Raw genomic sequence first — 20,501 nt, 5'->3', positions numbered from 1 at the left:
AAAAAGACATGACGGCATGGTTTATTATTAACGTTTTATGATATCTTGAAGAAATTTGGTAGAAAATGGCATAGAGGAAATTAACTTAAAAATGGGACGATCGCTGTGCGATTCTCGCCGTGTACGCCAAAAAATCTTACCTTAGTGACTTTGTGACTTCAAAGCAAAACAAATACTTCACATAACTGAGCATTTGTTATCATGCAAGATTTCGCCGAAAATTTCACTGGATAGAAGACTCAAAATCAATAGTATTATTTCCATTCAGGAGCTCGGAGAGTTATCACAATTTTGAGTAAAGTGCGCATAACAGTTTTCTTCTTGTTACGTTCCGCCTTCAATTCGGTAGTGCAGAGTAGTTCAAATTGAAATGCTAAATGCCAACTTAAGGTGGAATGTAGCGGAATGCGAAAATCGCGTTTTTGATCAATCATTCAAAAACTAGACCGATTTTCGAAAAACGAAAAAAGCTTAAGTTTTCGAAATCAAATTTATCATAACTAAGTATTCTTATAATTTTGAAATTTTGCTTTGCCGAGCCGTAATTGGTTTTTGAAATGTATAAACGGTTACTGTTCCGTTCCACGGGGATGATTTTAGAACTGAAAAGTAGTGTTTGTAGCGGAATTTCACAAAGAATCTGAAAATGCAACTCAAAATTATAAAATATTAGCTAAAACAACCGAAATTTGAAAAAGTTTACATAAACTTTTCAGCATTTTTTTTATTGTTTGCGCGCTGCTGTTTCGTATTGAGGTGGTGTGAGAAATGCACGGTGGGCATGGTGGCATTATATCGTGAGCAAAAATTACATATAAAATAATGACGCGAATTTATGCAGCATTGGGTTTTGTGTTGAAATAAAAACGAGTTGAATACAATAAAATGGGTATTGTAAGAAATCGTTTATTTTCTAAGTAACTGTCATTTATAATGCTAATAATGTCCAATTCTGTTGAGCTCAATGTCTGGGTGTGGAAGTCTTGGAATTACATTCCTTTTGAGAAATTTGGCCTTCTGTTTTAACAAACTTCGCAGCCGACTCATAGCATAGCTTTGATTACATGACTAGTGCTACGATCCTATTGACACAACAGAAATAATACTTTCTACTTATTCGAAGAAGATAATGAAATCAATTAGAATGGAATATATTGGCATTCGACCGCGCTCTATCATGCGAGTCAAGTAAATACTTTTACGTAAATTCCATCTCAGCGGCGGGAAGGGCCTGGTGAACGACTGGCAAAGATATCGAAAATACTTGATGGTTATCTCGTCTTCAATCGTTCTTTTGAAGGAGAATCCATGCTTGCTACTAAACTCAGGCATATACATGGTTAGCAAGTTGGTCAATACATATACATATAGCCTCATGTTAGACATTCATAATTACTCATGATTTATAGCTCTAGTGTAAGAGTAATCACTAACAATAACGATTGAATTAGCATATATTCAAAGTGTTAAGGATTCAAAAATCCATTACGTCCAGTCTTTTTTACAAGCCAATATAACGAGAGATAAACCCACTGCGCTCAATCATTGAAAAAAGTTCTTGTTTCTATGTGTCCGTTTTTCTTGGTATGCTTTGTGCGACGGTTCGTTCAACTGAAGCGGATAAAATTTTGCGCGCATTATATGATATGCATTATATATTTCACCTTAACAGTTCAATTTGATCCGCTAAGTAGACTTAATATTTACTCTACCAAAGTATCATTTGCTAACGATAACGCCGAATCGTTTTGTCCGTTTTGACGTCTCAGGCGGAAACAAGTGACGATTTAGTGTCCACTGGCAGATTGTGACCTTTCATTTAGTTTTATTGTTATTACTTGAACTGAATTACTGAAAGCAAAAGTCGGATAAGTGCAACTTAGTTCGGAAAACCCGTTTAAGTATTTTTGAATGCAAAAACCGGATAAAAACATTGAGCGCAAAAGTCGGACACGGACTTTGAAATGCAAAAGCCGTTTAAAAACATTTTTATTGCAAGAACCGGACAAAAATACTTTGAATGCAAAAACCGGACAAAAACTTAACCGGTTCTTCCAAAACAAATGTATTTATCCGGTTTTTGCATTCAAAGTTATTTTCGGCCAACTGCCGCTGCGGGATTAAGCATGGGTCGCTAGTTTGCTACGGGTGGCGTGATATGTAAGGATATTTTCATTGAGTCTCGTCTTGTTCCGCAGGGAAAACCGAATGTGATTTAATAATTATGTCAAGTCTACTTTATAAATTTCAATAGAAACTCTTTGCAATAAATTATTATAGGTCAATACTTCGGTTAATCATCTGTGCAGTCAAGTATGCATATTAGTGGTTTCAATTCGAGGAACATCATAATTGTATCAGTTCAATTGTGAATATTAAAACAGATTTGAAATTTTTATTCAAACGATATTAGAGTGAAATGTTCAACATATTCTAAACCTTTTCACAGATATATGATAACTATGCTATATTCATGTCGGCTCTTCTATTCATTCAATGTATTCATAACATGCAATCCTTTGATTGTAAATCGAGTGATTGAGCTTTCTGTTTCGAATAATAAGGTCAATATAGGGTAACGGTACCCCCGTTCAACTTAGTTCCAGTACTCTTCTCATACACTAAAATCATTGCTTAATGTAAGATCTGCTGTCTTTGTTCGAGCCACTGGCTCAAAGGAAATGGATGGAAATAGGATCATTCGCGTTTCTAAAACAGCAGTATTGCTCAATTCTCAAGCAATTTTTTCTGAAATACTGTTTCTTAGAGCCGAAGCAAAGTGGTTTAATTCGATTTTATCACAATTTGTTTATTGAAACTCGACTTTCAGCTAAAAAATAAAGCGATTAAACAAATGAGATGACTGTCGGTATAAATGTATGGTTAAAGGGTTTATCACATTTTAGATTAAGCGTAATTTTCCTTAAGGAACATTTCATGGCCGCCGTTGTGACACCACATAAATTTCAAACCCGAAAAAAGGTGATTGAATTGGCTTTCATCTTTCATTTTCAGAGCATCGAACCCAGGTGGGCTGCGTGAAAGGCATCTACTCACCCATCACACTATCAGCGATGTCAGATAGTAGTAGTGTCATTTCCGTAGATTGGCATTTTTCTCGGAAGTTCTCGCGGTGAAAAGCATTTTTTTGCCCGCCAGACAAAACTAGTTTCCGTAGTTCTCCGTTGATGATAAATTTTAATTTCCGTAGATTTCCGTAGAAAAAATCCAATTTCCGTAGATTTTGTCTACGGATCCGTATATCCGTAGAAAATGTTCGAATCCGTAGATCTACGGAGATTTCCGTAGATCTGACATCGCTGAACGCTATACCCGTTCCCAGCTAATAATAAGTATAACAAGTGTTTAGCCAGCATGTGTCGAATATGCAACCTCTAACCTTCTGTAACTACGAGCTTTATTGATTGAATAACATTCTAAAATCGTCTCAAAAGGGTTGATATAATTGAGGTTGTGATAAGGCCAATTGAAGACGTTTGAAAGGTGATTGGATTTGCCATTATTGTACAGAGTAGGACATTTATAGAGGAAGGATTTGTTAATTTAATTTTCATTTCGATTATAATATTTTTTGTTGAAGGAGATATGTTACATCTATTTTTTGAAAATGATATCGCGTCAATGGTGACATTTGGTCTTGAGTACAAAATGTATCCTTTTTTCGGCATTTTCCATCGTTTTGACCAGTGTATCGGTCGATATGGCGGCGATTTCACGTCGTATGTCGACTTTGAGTTTTGCTATGCTTCATGACTTATCAGCGTATACCTTGAATTAAAAAAACACAAAAAAGTCTTGTGGCGTCAAATCGAGGCCAGTCAAAATCATCGTTTTGCGATATGACTCGTACGGAAGACAATGTTCATAACAAATCGATTGTTAGTCAAGCCGTATGGCATGTTGCACCATACTGTTGAAACCAGTAACCATTCAAACCATTTTGACGAACAGTGGGTATCACAAAATCATTTATCATGGCACGATAGCGATCACCATGGACATTTTACGTTGCTCTATCAGCGTCTATGAAAAAAAAAACACCACACCAAACTATAACTTTTTGATCGTAAAGAGACTGTTCCTCAATTAATTGAGGGTTCTCAGTTGCATAGAACCAACAATTTTGTTTATAAAAGCATCCATTAAACGTGAAATGTGCCTCTGACATGATGATTTTTGCCAAAAGTTGCTCTCGTTTTGCATGCAAAGCTGACCAATTTCAGCGCGTTCTTTTGATGTGTATTGTTCAATGGTAAAATTATCTTAAAATGACGCTTCCAACGCGGTATGTCATCAGTCATCAGATCGACAGAATTGTCAGATCGACTAATGACATATCGCGTTGGAAGCGTCATACCAGGTTGCCCGATGCTTCCACTTTAAATGACCCACCCTGTATTTGCAAGAATGCAATTGGCCCTATTTAATAATATTAAAAAAATCGTTTTGAATCTTTTCGCTTCCTCACATGAATGAATATAATCCTCGCTTGTGCTCGCATTTCATTCCAAATATATTAAATTTAACAATTGAATGTACTTTTCGAAAAGCAGTTTTTGTGTTCGGATTAATCTAATGAAGTTCCAGCTCTGCCTCCGTTTTTAACTAACAGTTTATGGCTACAATGTATTGTTGAATATTACGAGCTAATAATGCAATTTTTACAAGGATAATGCTTATGCAAAATTTGAAACATATAAAAAAATATATTCGAAATACATGTGTTTTAGTGAAGATAATATTCGAATCAATCCTTCCGATTTTTACTCTATTCTCTGAGTTAATGCCATGCACACATAAACATACATTTTTTGTACAATTACGCCTATTTTCATTTTTATACAATTATTATTTTTTTTTGTACAATTACGCCGTTTTTAATTTTTCTTTTACCCAAGAAGCAAACCTGAGCGTTATTTGAAAAATAAAGTTTCATTCATTTAAAATCAATGCATTCGTATTTAGTTTTACGAGTATATCGAGTATGTTTGTCAATCAAATTGATGTCCATTTCATATTACTATTGACTTACATATCGTATAAGTTTCTTTTTTTGTGTAGAGATAGTGAATCCTACTCCAACTGATGGTTTGAATGAATTGAATGAATAGAAGATGTTGAACATTTCACTCTAATATCGTTTGAATAAAAATTTCAAATCTGCTGTAATATTCACAATTGAACTGATACAACTATGATGTTCCTCGAATTGAAACCACTAATATGCATACTTGACTGCACAGATGATTAACCGAAGTATTGACCTTATCAAAAAAAACACAACTTTGTTCTCATTTTTGTCAGCAATCCTTAATACATGTTTGTTTGTTAATTGGCGAAAACATTATAAATTCAGTGAACATGAATGCATCGTAGTTACGAGTCATTAATAAAGTATATTAGCTCCATCCATTATGGAAAATATAGTTCCGTCGTGATGAAAACAGATACGAACTAAGTTTATCAAGCTATATTTCATGTTTCATCTTCGTACCAAGAGTTTTATACATTAATGATTCATATATAATAATTGATTGCAAAGAGTTTCTATTGAAATTTATAAAGTAGACTTGACATAATTATTAAATCAAATTCGGTTTTCCCTGCGGAACAAGACGAGACTCAATGAAAATGTCCTTACATATCACGCCACCCGTAGCAAACTAGCGACCCATGCTTTATCCCGCAGCGGCAGTTGGCCGAAAATAACTTTGAATGCAAAAACCGGATAAATACATTTGTTTTGGAAAAACCGGTTAAGTTTTTGTCCGGTTTTTGCATTCAAAGTATTTTTGTCCGGTTCTTGCAATAAAAATGTTTTTAAACGGCTTTTGCATTTCAAAGTCCGTGTCCGACTTTTGCGCTCAATGTTTTTATCCGGTTTTTGCATTCAAAAATACTTAAACGGGTTTTCCGAACTAAGTTGCACTTATCCGACTTTTGCTTTCAGCCGTTCACTTGTCTTGAAGAATCAAGATAATGTGTAAAGGTGTTAAATTAAATTTTCATGTCATAAAACAGGTTTGAAGCTCAAATGACAGTCACTTATGATTGCGGTGATATAAACGTAAGCGTCAAAACTTATTATCGCTCAATTTTCAATCATCACGGATATTGATATGGGTTAGTATCCGAAAAAATTGAAAGGTAAAGAGTTTTGACGTTTACGTCACTTATACCATTATATCGCCGCAGCTCTAAGTGACAGTCATTTGAACTTCAAACCTGTTTTATGAACTAATAGTAGGATTAGAAAGACCCTTAATTTGTTATAACCAGTTCAGCCGTCTGAGAAAACCATGCGGTAAGAAATAAAGTGCTTTTTTTTTTTTTTTTTTTTTCATAAATACGTTTATTTCTTAAGGCAGTTTACATAAGTTTTTCTTCGCCGTAGCATCACTTTTACATAATATTCTTATCCTAATTTAATTCTAACATAGTCACAACCTTTTGAATTTATTAAAACATATTCTCTTATAGCTTAAATATCATCTTAGGTAACTCGTCATTAATTATGAAATCTACTCGGAAATATTATTTGAACCAAACGATTAACTTCTATAAATTATAAAATGAGCTGTTATTTTCAGACATTTTGTTGATAATTTCATAAACTGTTTCGAGTTTGTTTGTATCATTACATAATTTTTATTCTAATTTAGCTATTGGTTGAACTCATGGACGCAGCTGGGATCAGAACTAAGTCTTAAAAGGGGCCTTTATTAAATTGAAACTCCAATTTTCTTTATGAAATGATAAATAAGTTTCATGTATAAAAGGTCACGACAAGCAAGAATGTCTCGAACTGGGACATTGGATAGTCTACCTTGGGTACGCAAAGAATTTATTAGTTGAGATCTGACATCACGATACTCCACGCATGTCCAAACGACATGATCAATATCCCGATAACCTTCTCCGCAAGCATAATGATTAGTCTCGGAGAGCCCAATTCGAAGGAGATGTGCATCTAACGTGTAGTGATTGGACATGAGTCTGGACATCACACGAATGAAATCCCTACTCACATCCAGTCCCCTGAACCATGCCTTTGTCGATATTTTCGGAATAATTGAGTGCATCCACCGACCCAGATCATCACTATCCCAAGAAGCTTGCCAGCTGGCAAGTGTTCTTTGGCGAGACGAGCTATAGAATTCGTTGAAAGCAATCGGTCGCTCATAAATTTCACCCTCAATAGCACCAAGTTTGGCTAAAATATCGGCTCTTTCATTGCCAGCAATGGAGCAATGAGCCAAAGTGCTTTTTGTCTGTTACGTTACTTGCACCATCATATCTCTGGAACATGAAGTAACAGGTATTTGATCTTTTAACTTGATCAATGGTCCAGTAGTCAAATGAGCGTAAGTTTGTTGAAATCGGTTCATTTTCAAGACAATTGAGTGGTTTGTGTTTTAAGCTACTTGTACCATCATATCTTCGGAACTAGAAGTAACAGGGATTTGATCTCCAAATCATTCAATCGATTTATAATTCCGATACTCTCGGAACCGGAAACGAGAACTGGGAAGTTAAGAAAACATGAACAATATAAGAATTTTATGACAGGATGAAAAAATTTCATTCGTTTTTACGTCACAATGTATACAAAAATACTCGCAAAATTATTTTTTTTTCATATCGCTCTGTAATTTCTGAAACCGAAATCGAATCAAGATAAAATAGCATTCTATGGGGTATGGTAAAAAATTGAGGTTCATACCAGAACTCAGCTCCGATATTCATGTCCGGAATCCAAATTTTGAATTTCCACGATTACGTGGAAAATAAAATTATTACCACGTCTCGAATATGGATTTTCTGTCCGAGGTTTTACCGGACAAAGAGATATATTTCTATTCTTTTATTTATCACATATTAAAACTGAATTTACTAATTTACGTTGCTGTTTTATTTATATGCTGTTTTCCAAGTTTACGCGGTCTCATATTCGCTAAGTCCCAATGTCGATTCTTTCAAAAAAAAATTTTTTGGGATCTGAACTTTTCGTGCATTTTTAAGATATTTGGCATCAAAAAAAAATTCTTCAGTTTTGCGGGTTTTTTCACGCGGATTTCCGAAGTTACGGGGATTTCCGAAGTCACGCGGTATTTTTTAACGCGTTTTTTTACGCGGAACATATCCCCGGGTAAAAAAAAACTCCATTATCGTGCATTCGTGCATTATCAATAAAGTAGTTTTTCTGTATGTTTTTAGATATTCTATTACTGCTCGTTTGCAATTCAACAAATTAAATTTCCATTTTTTAGAGATTCTGGTTCTAATATACTAATTATAATCAAAAGAATTAAAACTAAGTTTTTAGCAAAAATGTATTGGGAATATCGTCTGGAATGCTGTAATAGTTATCAAAATCTTCTAAGTTCAAAATCTTCACTATTAAAAGTTTTTTTTTCATTCTCTTGAACTATTTCAAATTCAGAATACGACTCGAAACTAACCTCGACGGTTTTTAACGCTCCGCTATCAGTATTTGATTCCTCGCTGCCAGGTATTAGAGTCGAATTATGAATTTTCGATTCAAATCAGAAAAAACAGTAGGTTAAAAAACATTGCTAAAAACACAAAATGTTACATTGCGTTTTCTTTCGCACGAAAAATTTCGAATTTAAAAGTCCAATAATTAAAAAACGGTTTGATTCATCAAATTTTTACGAAAAATAAAATGACCCTCACGGATGGCTTGGATGGATGGCTCACCGTTTCTCGGAGAACATGAACGGGTTTGGTATCACATCGGGCTAATGTAATTTTTTGATAATTTTTACGGGATCTCTAGTTTCAGTGTAGCTACAACAGCATCTGGAACCGATTCACTGCTCGTACAAGTACATTGATTTACGTCTCAGTTTTTTATGTTCAGCGGTAACGTTAGTATTCATGGATAATGGATTGAATTAACCGATTAATAAAAAGTCAGTAGGGAGATCCCTGTAAGAAACAGGCTATCATGTACATGTATCATGTATATCAGTGGCCACATCTGAGCAATGTGTACTTTTTTGTTTGACGGGAAAGGTATATTATGCTAACAATAATGATTATAAGGAAAAACAAACATGAGAAATAAGTAATGGAAACAATTTTGAATCATTAACGAATAGAAAAACCTGTTTTAATCCAACTAGTGGTGTAATGATGCCTTTCTCATATTACTCATTACATCATAAATATTACTGTGGAATTCGCAGTTTTTAATCACCATTTCCAAACCGGATTCAGATGACCGGAATAGCCGAAATTGGTTCGTTTGTCAGCAACAAATATGACCTACTAATCGGAAGAGTTTTGAACCTAGTTAAACCTAGACTTACTATCTCATGCTCTATTTCGATTAAACAAATTAAACGAAATCTAACAAACGAAGCGAACCTGCGTTTCTGTTACTTCTGCATATGTAATTCAAGCTAAACAGCATGAATAAACAGCCTAAAACATGTAGTAGGATTATTATTATTATTACTATTATTATTATTGTTATTATTATTGTCATCAGTACACCACCGGCATGGTAATACTGCACTACCGGCTAGGCAAATTGCATATCATTAGAATAGCTCCTATCATTAGAATAGCTAGAATTTTTATCAACCGCAGTACCGTCTTTTACCAATATCACACACCAGTAATAGGCATCCGTAACCGTTTAGATTTCTTCATATCGTGTACGAAATAGAACAAAGCACGCATTGTTCGTTTTTCTCTTCTTCTTTCGGTGTTGTACATATTGTCAATCTACATGGCGATTTGAAAACTTTGACACTCATCGCCCTGTAACTGCGGAATCGGAAGTCGGATCCGGATGAAATTTCACAGTATTTTTAAAGATAATATAAGCTTTAATTCAAATCTAAATCTGTGAAAATCGGTTCAAGCATCGCAGAGAAATCGAAGTGAGTTCTATTTTTGGAGTTTTCCTTCACCAATTTCGGTGCTTCCGGAACAGGAAAAGAGGGGACCAGTAGTGGCGAATTAAGATTTTATGCCCACAAACTTACAAGTTCTGCAAGCTAGAAGAACTCATCTGACAGTACTATGGAATTTGTACCTGTTTTTGGCCATCGTTGGTGGAAAAATACAAATGAAATTGATAATTTTCCACTTATTACACTTTAGTTCCGGAACCGGAAGTCGGATCCGGATAAACTGTTCTACAAATTTTTATGAAGCTAAAAGTCCTTTCATTTGAATTTGTTAAAATCAGTTGAGCCGTTTTAGAGAAAATTGAATGCACACTTTTTCTCTAATTTTCACATATTACCATGTAACTCCGAACCCTGAAGTCGGATCTAGATGAAATTCAATAGCAGGCTATTGTATTATTAGACCTTTCATTTGAATCTAAAATTGTGAGAATCGGTTGAGCCATCTCTGAAAAATGTGAATGCATATTTTTTTTCCATATTTTTGGTACATATCTCCAAAACCGAAAGTCGGACCGGGAGAAAATGCAATAGCAGGCTATGGGACCGTGAGACCTTTCATTTGAATCTAAGTTTGTGGAAACCGGTCAAACCATCGCTGAGAAAAGTGAGTGAGATCCATTTTGAAATATATGACCACTATTTCCGGTAACTCCGGAACCGGAGACCGGAAACCAGGATAACCGGAATCGGTTTGTTTAGTTGCCTACTATCGATTTGTGTAGTTTTGAGACTAGCTTAGAATTTTTTTTAACATGTTTTGTTTCGCCGGTTGAGGTAACGGTGTACAATATTGAACACACTTTACCCTTTAACTCCGGAACCGAAAGTCGGATCCGGATGAAATTCAGGAATTCCGTATGGGACCGTGAGACCTTCCATTTGAATTTAAGCTTGTAGAAATCGGTCAAACCATCACTTAGAAAAGTGAGTGAGATTCATTTTTGAAATATATGACCACTATTTCCAGTACTTCCGGAATCGGAGACCGGGAACCAGGATAACCGGAATCGGTTTGTTTTGTTGCCTACTGATAATGGCTATCGATTTGTGTAGTTTTGAGACCAGCTTAGAATTTTTTTTAACGTTTTTTGTTTCGCCGGTTTAAGTGACGGTGTACAAGTGTGTTCAATCACTTTACCCTTTAACTCCGGAACCGAAAGTCGGATCCGGATAAAAACCAGGAATTCCGTATGATCTTTTACTTGAATCTAAGTTTGTCAAAATCGGTTCAGCCATCTCCGAGAAAACCTAGTGAGATTATTTGACACATATACACACACACACACATTGCATGAGCTGAGTCGAATGGTAAATGAATGGTAATTTTCACTAGTCGGTTCTTCAAGTCATTGCATAACTTTTCTATATGAGAAAGGCAAAAAGAGATTACAATTGTTAAAAGTTAAAAATTGTCGAGAAAAAAGTTTATTCCAATATTTTATGCTATAAATGCAGCGTTGGAGAAGTAGAAAAAATGAAACCAAACGTAAACACGTTGGTGGGAAAATGGTAGAAGGGAGACTGGGAAAATTCACTAATGCTGCCGAAACTAAATCTAAAATAATTAATACTAAAAAGTAAGGATAGAAGTTTCTTAACATACCTTCTTAATACAAAATGGTGCATGCTAATTTTTCATCAAAAAATTTTTTCCCATTGATGCATTTGATGTGTTTCACCTGTTTTTTCAAACTCGGTCAACCTACCCCGGCTCTGAGGGTTGTTTGTCGATTTTTTTTTCTCCGTATTTGATTGTTAATAAATATTTCCCTGATTTTTATTCAGGAATGCAAAAATATCACACATGTGCTCAAAAGGTGCATCGTTGATCAAAAAGTCTAACCAGAAAAAGTACAGAAAATTCGAAAGCCAACCAACCTCGGTCTCCCCTAAATTAACCCTACATACAACATCGTTCAAAAAGTACCGAGACTGACGCAGAGATGACGTTTGTAATGTCAAACAAACTTCATTTTTCGAAAGTACCAACCTTTAAATGACATGTGTCAAATTTTCACGTCAATCAAACCACAAACAAAAGAACTACCGACATATAAGCGACGATATTTTCAACATCGCCTAAAAATTGCAAATACAAATCCCGTGTATTGATAAAAAAAATTGCAAAATTTGAAATTGTTGATGGATCAAAATTTGTTTTTTTTTATCGCAATATCAAAGTTCGTGAGATTGCTGAGATGGTTAACTGAAAATGCATTAAGCGAAAATCTTGGCATGGAAAAGGCCTTTTTCAACGATGCAATTGCAATAAACAGGATTTCTTGCGTCGTTATGTGATAGTAGACGGAACAAAGATACTTTGGGGTCGAGTAGGAAGTCAACTAAGCGGCGTGAAACCGAGGAAAGCCTTCAAAAAACGCAACCAGATGCTGTAAAAGTCACAAAGCTAGTTTTTTAGGATGCTCGAAGGTATGATTCACATCAACTATCTTGAAAAAGGAAAAAAACATCAATAGTGACTATTACATTGAGTTGTAAATGCGTTTGAGAACGAAATCGAAAACGGTGGTCTCAAATCGATTAGTCGCCCACCAAACTAAAAAAAATAGTTGTTCCACCAATTCAATATGCTTTAGGTCATTCGCCTCTTCGGGTTAGAAAATTTTTCTAACCCTATGTGCGGGGGTTGGGAATCGAACCCAGACGAGCTGCGTGAAAGGTATCGACTTACCCATCACGGTATATCCGTCACTCACAAAATGTTGTCACTATATTAACAACACAATATTGTTAGAATCATCCAGAATTAATTCATTTCAACAGTATATTTTCGACGTGCATGAAGAAAAAAAATACCTCACCAAGACAATGCATCGTGCCCCAAGTCTATGAAAAAAATTCGATCTGCTTTCTTACCCTCAAAATTCTTCAGATCTAGGTACCAACGACTATTGATCTTTAGAGCATGATCAAGGGAAAATGATTTTGCTCGAATGAGAAAGTTATCGCTGTAACTGAGGGCTAATTTAAGTCCTAGAATCATTCTATAAGCATGACATTGAAAAGTTAGAAAAGCATTAAAACGAATATATTTCCCTTAAATGTGATTTAGTTGTTGAATAATAATGAATATTGCACAAGAAACGTTATTTTTCTAGTTACTCCCGGACTTTTCAACGAAGTGTTAGTAAAGACTGTCCCAGAAAGTATGGACACAACCAAAAACCGCTGCCATTTCGCAATGGTTCAGAATCTGTCAATTTTTATGGCTGCGTCCTGTTGGTTACACTCTTCTCTCTTATTCGTCTTCATTAGTTTGTTTCGAAATGCGTGGACTTTCAGCAGAGCAACGTCAAAAAATTGTGTACAAATGGTGCACAGAACGCGGACTGTCACTGAGAAAGATAGCAAATATGGATGGAGTAAGTGGAAAAGCCGTGCAAAATGCAATCAGGAAGTTCAGTGAGTGGAGGATAAACTGAAAACGGGTCGAAAAAAAGGTCCTGCTAACCCTTAGTTGGATAAACGTATACTGAAGGCGTTCGAGCAAAAGAAGTAGATTTCAGTTCGGGATGTGGCCAAAAAAATTGGCACTTCGAAGTCAAATGTTCTTCGTGCTAAAGAACGTTTGAATCTTCGAACCTATAAGAAGCAGAAACAACCAAAACGTAATCCGAAACAAGAAGCATCGATCAGGTCGAGGGTTCGAAAGCTGTACAGTGCGATTCTTGCTGGAAATTTGAACTGCATAACCATGGACGACGAAACCTACGTAAAACTCGATTACAAATCCTTGTTGGGACCACAATATTATACGGTGCGAGAAGGGCAAGTGTTAAACCAGTCCGAGACATCGATTGAAGTCGAACAATTTGGTAAGAAAGCTATGGTCTGGCAAGCAATTTGTAGCTGCGGTAAGATTTCGAAACCCTTCATCACTACTGCTTCAATAAACAGCGAAATATACATCAAGGAATGTTTACAAAAACGACTTCTACCCATGATTCGAGGCCTCAAGGTCTTCTGGTCAGATCTCGCTTCTTGCTACTACTCGAAATCAATGGTAGAATGGTATACTACCAAAAATGTCACTTTCGTCCCAAAAGACATGAATCCACCAAATTGCCCACAACATCGACCAATTGAGGAATTTTGGGCATTAACGAAGGCACATCTTAGGACACATGTCTCGGCAGCCGAAACCATTCAACAGTTCGAAAAAGATTAGAAAAAAGTGTCAAAGCTTGTCGCCAAGAAGCCTGTACGGAATTTAATGAGGAACGTTCGCAAGAAGGTGCGCCAGCTAGTCTACAATGGCTAAGTAGCAAATGTTGAGAATAATATTCTGTGGTTGTAGTCTAATATAATCAGTATATCGAATACAATTTGAATATGTAACACTTGTGAATTATTTACAGCGAAATCAAAGTGCGTCCATACTTTCTGGGACAGTCTTTATTCAAATCAAAATAAACAGTTGCAGTTTAGCGAAGTTATCTAGGGATCGCACTTTGATGGTGCATAGAAAATCTCCGACACCAACTCTATCTTGAGTTTGGGTAACATCCTTGTTTCATCTGCTATCCATGCAAAAAGAGTCCCATATTTTTCAAAATTCGATATAACAAATTTGAAACAAATTTGGGAGAATATCGAAACAAACATTGTTTAAAAAAAAAGGCTTCCAGTAATTTTGATTTTTATTTTTCATTTTGAAAACATTGAGTCTTGAGCTGTTTACATGAAAATATGTATATTTTTGAAATTGATGCAGAAAAATATAATTAAAAGTGTTATTTTCAACAGAAACTTTTATTCACACCAAAAATCAAAGGAGTAAAGGTCTATCTGCACTAGCCAATCCAACCGATGCGAGCTCCACCATTCAAAAGTACGGATATGTACGAATGCAAAACTGTGTCAGAAATTGGTGGAATGACTCATATATTTTATCAATCTTTCATTATACACTAATTGAGTATTCGTAAACTTGAAATTATATACAATTATTAAACAAATATTGTTGATTGCCCAGCAAATTTATTTTTACTTTCAAAGCTCCCACGCATTCTGATCTCCGACTTGTCTAAACTTAATTTCTAATCGTTTGCTTTCTACTTTCCAGCGCTGGCACAATCCGATGATCGACCGTGCTGAAATTGACGACATCCTGGGGGTGAAGTGCAACTTTGAAACTGAGTGCGCCTGGACATGGGACGAACATGATCAGAACGGATTTCAGGTGGTGACCGGTGCCAATCTAACGGAGTCCAACCGTACAGGTATGATGCCAGGGCCGGCTGCTGATGTACTGAGCGATGCCAACGGACACTTTTTGCATCTACGACTGACCGTCAACAGCACCCCACAGATACTGACGTCACCGGTATTTGCCGCCACTCGTGAAAACTGCTATCTGGAAATGTTGACCCATCAAAGCTCGATGGGTTATGGTAGCTTGCGGATAGTGATCGAAACGATCGGTAATCACGAGTCTTCGTGGGTACCGGCGGAGATCATGGGCAACGATTTGCGGCGGTGGCAGCTAAACACGTTTCGGATCGATCGAATATCGAAGGATTTCAAGATACTGTTCGAAGTGGTTCCCAATCGTCTTGGTGGACAAGCTCGGGGCCATGTCAGCATTGACAATCTACGTATGGTGAACTGCTTCCCGGATTCGATGAACACGAATAACTGTAGCTATTCACAAGTACGCTGCACGGCTAATAAGGTATAATGGGGAAAGTGTGAGATTTGACTGGGAATAACTATTCTAATAATTTTGTTGATAACTTAGATTCCTGTATGTATTAAAACACCGAAGATCTGTGACATAACTGTCGATTGTGATGAAGACGAAGACGAGACTTTAAATTGCGGTAGGTCTTTTATGGCGATATCTTTGGAAATGATAATAATGAACCAAATGAATAACGATTCAACTTCTACCTTCAGACAAAATCCCATTCGGAGGCAGATGTGACTTTGAGAGCGGATGGTGCGGTTGGCAAAACTATGGGAATGCCATACTGTCGTGGGCTCGTCATTCCGGTCCAACGCCGACGGAAAAAACCGGCCCGGATATGGATCACACCCACGAGGGTACCAATGTAACAGGTATGATCAATGATCCAGCTCATTTGTCCGATTTTAGATTAGGTTCAGATATTTTTTCGGCTCAGTTTTAAAAGATTGTTCTTGAGAGCGTATCGTGTGACAAACTTGGGTCGTGTTCTAAGGGTTCAGTCCCGAAACTTGCTTAACAGATACTTCAGTTTGATGATTTGGGATTACGATTGGTACTTACTTGCTTACCAACTACGGTTCGGGGAGCCCTTTACTGTATCAAGTATACGTCTCCAACTAACTCGGTTCATGGCTACTCGTCGCTGCGTTCTCCTTCTTCTTGTTCCAGCAAATTATAGCCGGGCATGTCAATTTTTGCTGCGTATACATAGGCTATTCGTGGGTCATACGCCGTTTTCTCGTACCATCTTTCATCTCTTCTTTATCATATTTGGTTCGTAGCACCGTTCCTTTGTAAGCATTTGGGGGCGTTGATTCTTTGCCTACATATTCCAGATCTTGTTTGTGGATGTTAAATTTCATGCGGTAGTGACTTTTGAGTTCAAAGTATGCATGATTTCATACTGTAATACGCTTTAGGTTGCAGCAAAGACATCATATTAACAAGATATCCAGCTCTCACATTTCCCGAACAAATCATTGGCAACATCCTTTTTTGGGAGCATGTCGCCCTCAGGTGAGTCCGCATCGAATCTCATACATAGAAGTAGGGGAGAGAAATGTCAAATTCGTGCGCGCCAAAATAGCAGGGCTGCGCACCCATACAATTGACATGATATGTTGAATGTGATGCCGTGCGATGGCGTTGCTGAACTGAAGATTGACTTCGCTCCAAGCTGACAGGGTCTGGTTGCAGTCAACTACCTCGATATCGTCGCCGTCAATCAATATTTGTGATGAGAGGTGTAGTGTTTTTTTAAAGCCTCTTGTTCTCAAGTATTTTTTCGTCACATTCAAGTTTAGTCCGCTTCTGTTTTAAGGTGCTCTTTACAATCTCTGGAAAACAGCCATTGTTGAAAAACTCTAAAGCAGTTTCCTTCCCTACTGCTTGATAAATCTTCAAGAAAAATACATCACTTTGTTTAGAAAAATGTTCTAAACAAACTAATATTTCTTTTATGAATTTCTGCTCAAAAAAATTGCTTTTGCGTTTTGCAACAATGGCCGTTTTTTAAGATAGTAAATTGCCCCTTAAGTCAGATGTATGTTTCCATAATCATCTCAAAGTCGCTTATCACAACATAAATGTCGCCAGTAAAACCAAACGGCTGTACAGAATTTCAGAAGATCGTACTACTCCATTGAAGCCTAGCTTTTCAAATCACACCATCCAAAGTAAAATTAAACAATAGACATGAGAGTACATCATCTTACCGAGAGCTCAAGGGACTCAAAAGCGTTCCAGATACTTGGACGTAACACATCCTTGCTTTGAAAAATCGCGTCAATTTATCCGGAAGCCCGTTTTTGTACAAAATATGTTTTGCTCGATTGTATAGTAAGCAGCTTTGAAGTCAATAAATAGATGTTGGGTGGGTGCATTATGTTTCCAACACTTCTGAAGTACATGTCGCATCACGTATATGGGATACGTAGCGGCGCATTGTATTACTGACAAAACTGCATTGATGTTTTTTTTCGAAAATTTTTCCAATCACTTCTTATCGTGAGTCAAAAATGTCGGCGTGCAACTAAATTTTGAGCTACGCATTGTTTTCCATATTGAATCAACAACAGCCACCTTCTGCTTGCGATAGTTCATGGTGATCGTGCTCCAATAGTTCGAACTTGTTCGCGGTTTCAAAAATTCGAAGAGAGAGATTTCGACCCATATACAGATTAATTATTTTATTGATAAATTTGTGACCAAGACTCTGTACATGCAAGAGGATAAAATTCACATAAAAGAGAATATCAAGGACGGTAAACATTACATCTGATCCCATCTGCTAATAAAGATTTTTCGATGCTCACTTTTTCTTGCAACAGTATAGCGTAATTCTATATGCTTTCATTTCTTCTTCTGATAGGATAGAATTGCCAATTGCATTATATCTAATAAACGAAAGTGAAAATAATCAGAATAAGTTCTCCCTTTCAGATTGGATTCTAAAAGTTTTTCATCAAACCAATCAAAAATCACTGCCAGCGGTTTTTCAACTACAACAACATAAAATTCAAACCAAGAAATATTTTAGTTTCTCTTAATTTGGGCTCTAAAGACTTTCATTTCGTTTTGATTCGATTTCTTATCACTTTCATATACAGGTTTTTGATCCTCCGATAAAGATTTACAGATTTTTCTTCTGAAAAATGCACATTTAAATGTGGCAGCCCTGTTTCGACCTTAACGACAACATTTTACGCTCTGGTAAGCAACCTTGTGTGTGGTGGAACCAGGTGGAGCTGTTATCTACTTCGAGCTGCTAAAACCTGGTGAAACTGTCAAAAGCATCAACAACAAATGAACGAAAAATGAGTCAAGCGATTGCAAAAAATCAACCATCCGACAACCATTGCTTTTGCCTTGTCGAGTCATCTATTTTCTAAGCAGAGCTTCGGTTTTTACGAAAATACACGAAAATGTCTCACCCAGTAGTGGTTCAATACCAAAAGCAGTACACTCTTACCAGCCGCTACCTAATTTGGGTCAAAGCCTACATAAAATCAACCAAAGTGCATCTTCACAATTTTAGGTAATTTTAGGATGACCTCAAAATTAAGGTAAATGTAAGTGATATGCCATAACAAAGCACGCCACCCATTTTTTACGATCAAGTCAAAGTTTGAGTAGATAACGACCTAATTTTGGGTAGCTCATAGAAGAGCTCGACAATGAGTGATTTTTCCTCAAAAAATAGGTGAAAATGATTTTCAGTGTAGGTTCCTGTACTGGCAAGATTATGAAAACGTATCGAAACTGATATAAAGCGACCGCCTCTCGAATACGAACATGTAACCGCCTCGTTTGCTCGGTCTACTCAAAGCTAGGTTTCTTTGCCTTAGTTAGGTCCGAGCGGTGGCGAGGTCGGACAGCATACGAACCAAAACGATGTGGCGAAGCCGTATTAGATATTTTTCAATTTCATTCAGTAAACGGAAAATATCACAAACTTTTACCTGGTAATGCTTTGATGATTAGTAACAAGTTTTCTTGGGAACTCCGTTCTGAGGTCCATGAATCAATCTTTATTCAAGAGTAGAAAAATCAATCTTCATTCAAGAAGTACAATTGTAGGTCAACAAAGCGGGTGTTAACGGTATCATCTTTCATTCGTCTTCATTTTAAATCAATTCCAATCACGATATTAAGACAATTGCAGGATTCGGCGAAATGATCCTGACTCCAGTATACCTTAGGCCGTGGACCATCTGACGAATTATTTCAACTTTTATTTGAAGTTTTACAGTAAAGCAATTTTTTTCTATCGACTAGATAAATTGAACTAAAACTGCGGCCTATTTCAAAGTTTGGCTCGGAAATGGCTGAACCAATTTTTCTATGTCTAAGGCTCGTTTGAAAGCTACTATTGGGTCATTGATCAAATTCGATGGTCAAATGGCCGGCACTTTCGGTTTCTGAGATATAACAAAATAATTGACGCAACCGACAAACTGCACTCGCGTAAAAGCGCAATTATTGGATCTTCTTGGCTATGTGTCAAAAATTTTCTCAGAGACGGATAAGCCGATTTTCATAAAATTAAGAGGTATTAGGGTCGCACATAATGCTATTAATTTTCATTCAGATCCAACTTCCGGTTCCGAGATTAAAGGATGAGTGCTTAAAAGTTCAAACTGTCTTGTAGAGTAACGATGCCAGAAATGGGAAAAATATTCAAAACTGATCTTGTTAGTTGATGCTCATACCTACCAACTTCGACTATATCGTGCCTCAATTTCTGGTTTTGAAAGTACCGGAACCAATGATGAAAAAATTGAATTGAAAATCACATCAATTCATCATATAAACGTTAATGAGAAAGGTATCATTACACCACTAGGTGGATTAAATTAGGTTTTTTATTTTAGTTCTGTGCAATGTCTAAACATCGCGAATAACAGCGTATGTTTTTTTGAATGTCTGATAATCAGAGCACCCGTAATAATGACAGCATATCTACTTTTATACATGTTCCTGTTGATCTGTGTACCTCCGAAAACATTCCTGTGTACCTTCCGAAATATTCTAATCAAATTTGTGTTGAATATTAGCTCGATAAAAAAAATATATCGTATTATGAGATTATTTGAATGACATGACAAAAGTATTATCACACTGCTAGATGAATTCAAACTTGAAATAGTCAATATGCTGTTTTTCAATAATAACTTTATGTTTTTATTTTTATTTAGCTTCTAACATACATTTTTCATACATTTAATAAGGGAACACGAAGCCCGGTCATTTGACCGGGCATGGTACAAATAGGTATATATTGAGTGTTGGTATGATTAGTGTTAAATATCTAGATTTTGACT

General features: G+C 36.4%; 1 protein-coding gene across 2 annotated transcripts in view; it reads left to right on the top strand.

The window, feature by feature from the left end:
• Nucleotides 1-20,501, top strand: part of LOC131439094 (tyrosine-protein kinase receptor) — a 66,023-nt gene that overhangs the window by 24,384 nt on the left and 21,138 nt on the right. For both annotated transcript variants that reach the window (XM_058609706.1, XM_058609705.1), the window contains exons 3-5: nucleotides 15,055-15,663; nucleotides 15,730-15,811; nucleotides 15,888-16,049. In XM_058609706.1, coding sequence (XP_058465689.1) covers nucleotides 15,055-15,663; nucleotides 15,730-15,811; nucleotides 15,888-16,049 — 853 coding nt within the window. The remainder of the gene's footprint in view (nucleotides 1-15,054; nucleotides 15,664-15,729; nucleotides 15,812-15,887; nucleotides 16,050-20,501) is intronic.

The sequence above is a fragment of the Malaya genurostris genome, chromosome 3 (assembly GCF_030247185.1).
Source record: "Malaya genurostris strain Urasoe2022 chromosome 3, Malgen_1.1, whole genome shotgun sequence".
NCBI classification, from domain to species: Eukaryota; Metazoa; Arthropoda; class Insecta; order Diptera; family Culicidae; genus Malaya; species Malaya genurostris.
The sequence above is the reverse complement of the archived record's forward strand: the minus strand, read 5'-3'. Positions and strand labels throughout refer to the sequence as shown.